General features: G+C 38.5%; 1 protein-coding gene across 2 annotated transcripts in view; it reads left to right on the top strand.

The window, feature by feature from the left end:
* Positions 1 to 1,590, top strand: part of pax8 (paired box 8) — a gene marked incomplete in the record, with an annotated part of 10,909 nt that extends 9,319 nt beyond the window's left edge. For both annotated transcript variants that reach the window (XM_035667426.1, XM_035667427.1), the window contains 1 exon segment: positions 626 to 1,590. In XM_035667426.1, the coding sequence (XP_035523319.1) occupies positions 626 to 696 (71 nt within the window).
* Positions 1,591 to 1,905: the final 315 nt, after the last annotated feature.

The following is a 1,905-nucleotide window of genomic DNA, read 5'->3' on the forward strand; positions in this document are numbered from 1 at the left end:
TGTTCATACATCACTACATTTAAATGTACATTTATTCATGTGGCAGCCACTTTTGTCCAAAGCAACATACTAATGAGGTACAATACAAGTCACAATAGATCAAGGAGAAGCCCTCAGGTGTCTGTTCAATGTCCCACCTGACACTGGGCAGAGATACACGTGTGTCTTGTAGTCTGAGATAATAATTGCAAGATCACCACTTTATGTAGATATAGAGATACAATTAAAAAACTGGGGTTCAAAATTATACAAACAAATATTGCAAGAAACGTAAAATAAAAACTTTAAAGAGGCTGTATACAACCATGTTTTTGCTCTGATGGTGTGTATCAGCCTAGAAGCTCTTTGTCAGAAGTACAGAGGCATTGGGGGATATCACCTCCACTGCATCACCAATCAACCTGGTTAGAGAAGGAAAGTCGTGCATTTCTCTTATCTTTGTATTCCTTAAAAGTCATGTGGGGAGGGGTTAAGACCTGATCCAGTCGCAGGACAAACAGTCCAAGCTGCTCAGACTTTCAGCTCCACCATCTGCTGTAAAACCTTGGATAAGATGGATAAAGAAAAAGTCTGATCCACCACCTTGCACTTCTAAAGGCCCCTCCATCTGTGTCTCCCCCCGCAGGCTCACCCTATTACTACAGCTCGGCCTCCCGCACCGCTCCACCGTCTGCAGCCGCCTACGACCACCTTTAGTCCCTGCTGCATGAAAACTTCACATCAGCTGACACATCTGATCACGGACCAAGGCACGGAAGTCAAAAACCTGGATGTGAACTTGAGACTCTGCTGATGAACCAGCAACACATTTGTTTATACATCCTACCGCACCCACTCATATGTTATTTATTTTGTCATTACTGATACCATCACCCAGGGTAACTCATGCACATTCACACCTTGCTCCTCCCAGAGGTCTGTTTCCAGAGGCCCCCGGCCTGACGTCTCACACCGAGGTGCATATCTTCAGTATCCGAAGCTCTTCAACGCTGTTTTTGGCCAAAGACTTTCTTTCTCGCACATCTGCAACTTGACCGCACTGACCCAGTGAATTACAGATATGCAACTCCTTTATACTGAACTATGCCTGCTTTTGTTTACAAAAATGCTTTTTTGTCCTGTCATGTCACAAATTAATTCCTTTTTCCTGAACCCTGTGTCTGCTTGCAAATTCATCCCGTGACTTGTTTTCACTGTAAATTCAGATTTCAAGAGCTTTTTCTGTAGTGAAAATAGACTAAAAAGGTGACACATTCAATCACAATTACAACAAAATGCCCACATATGCCCCTCGAAGACAATTAATGTATTTGTCTAGCAATATGTACATATTGTAAATGATGGATTACTTATGGGGAAGTGATGCAATTTTACTCAGAGAATGACTGATGAGGGAGGGGGATGACGGTGATTTGGCTACTAAAACCAACAAGGCTTGAAATACATTTGTTTTGCGTCAAATAAATTTAGTTTGTTGTCATGCTGATGTTCTGATGTTTGGTAAGAACTGTGACTATTTTTTCTTATACTGTTATTAATATTATTGCAGATGTAAATAATGAATTTCTAAAGAATTATTTTAATTAAAGCATGACAAATTTACCTTGTTTTTACTGTTGTCTTTTTAAAGGATGCTTCTGGTTTTATGTTGAACACATTATGTGTTTTCTGAATAATTCTTTGTAAAGCTCACAGAAGTAATATTTTGATATGTTAATGAGTATTTAAAGTATTATAGTTGTGTCACAATGAGGCACCTTTATTTTCAAGAATAACCATTTGATTTGAAATATCTACTTATATTATTATCATTATTATTATGATTATTTATAGTAATAGTTGAGTACTTACAGGCTAAAAGTCAGCTGCATATCCTGAAATGCTGCATACATATTTTTTTTTGTA

This window comes from Morone saxatilis, unplaced genomic scaffold, assembly GCF_004916995.1.
Source record: "Morone saxatilis isolate NCDOM2014 unplaced genomic scaffold, NCSU_SB_2.0 Contig21, whole genome shotgun sequence".
In the NCBI taxonomy this organism is placed as follows: Eukaryota; Metazoa; Chordata; class Actinopteri; family Moronidae; genus Morone; species Morone saxatilis.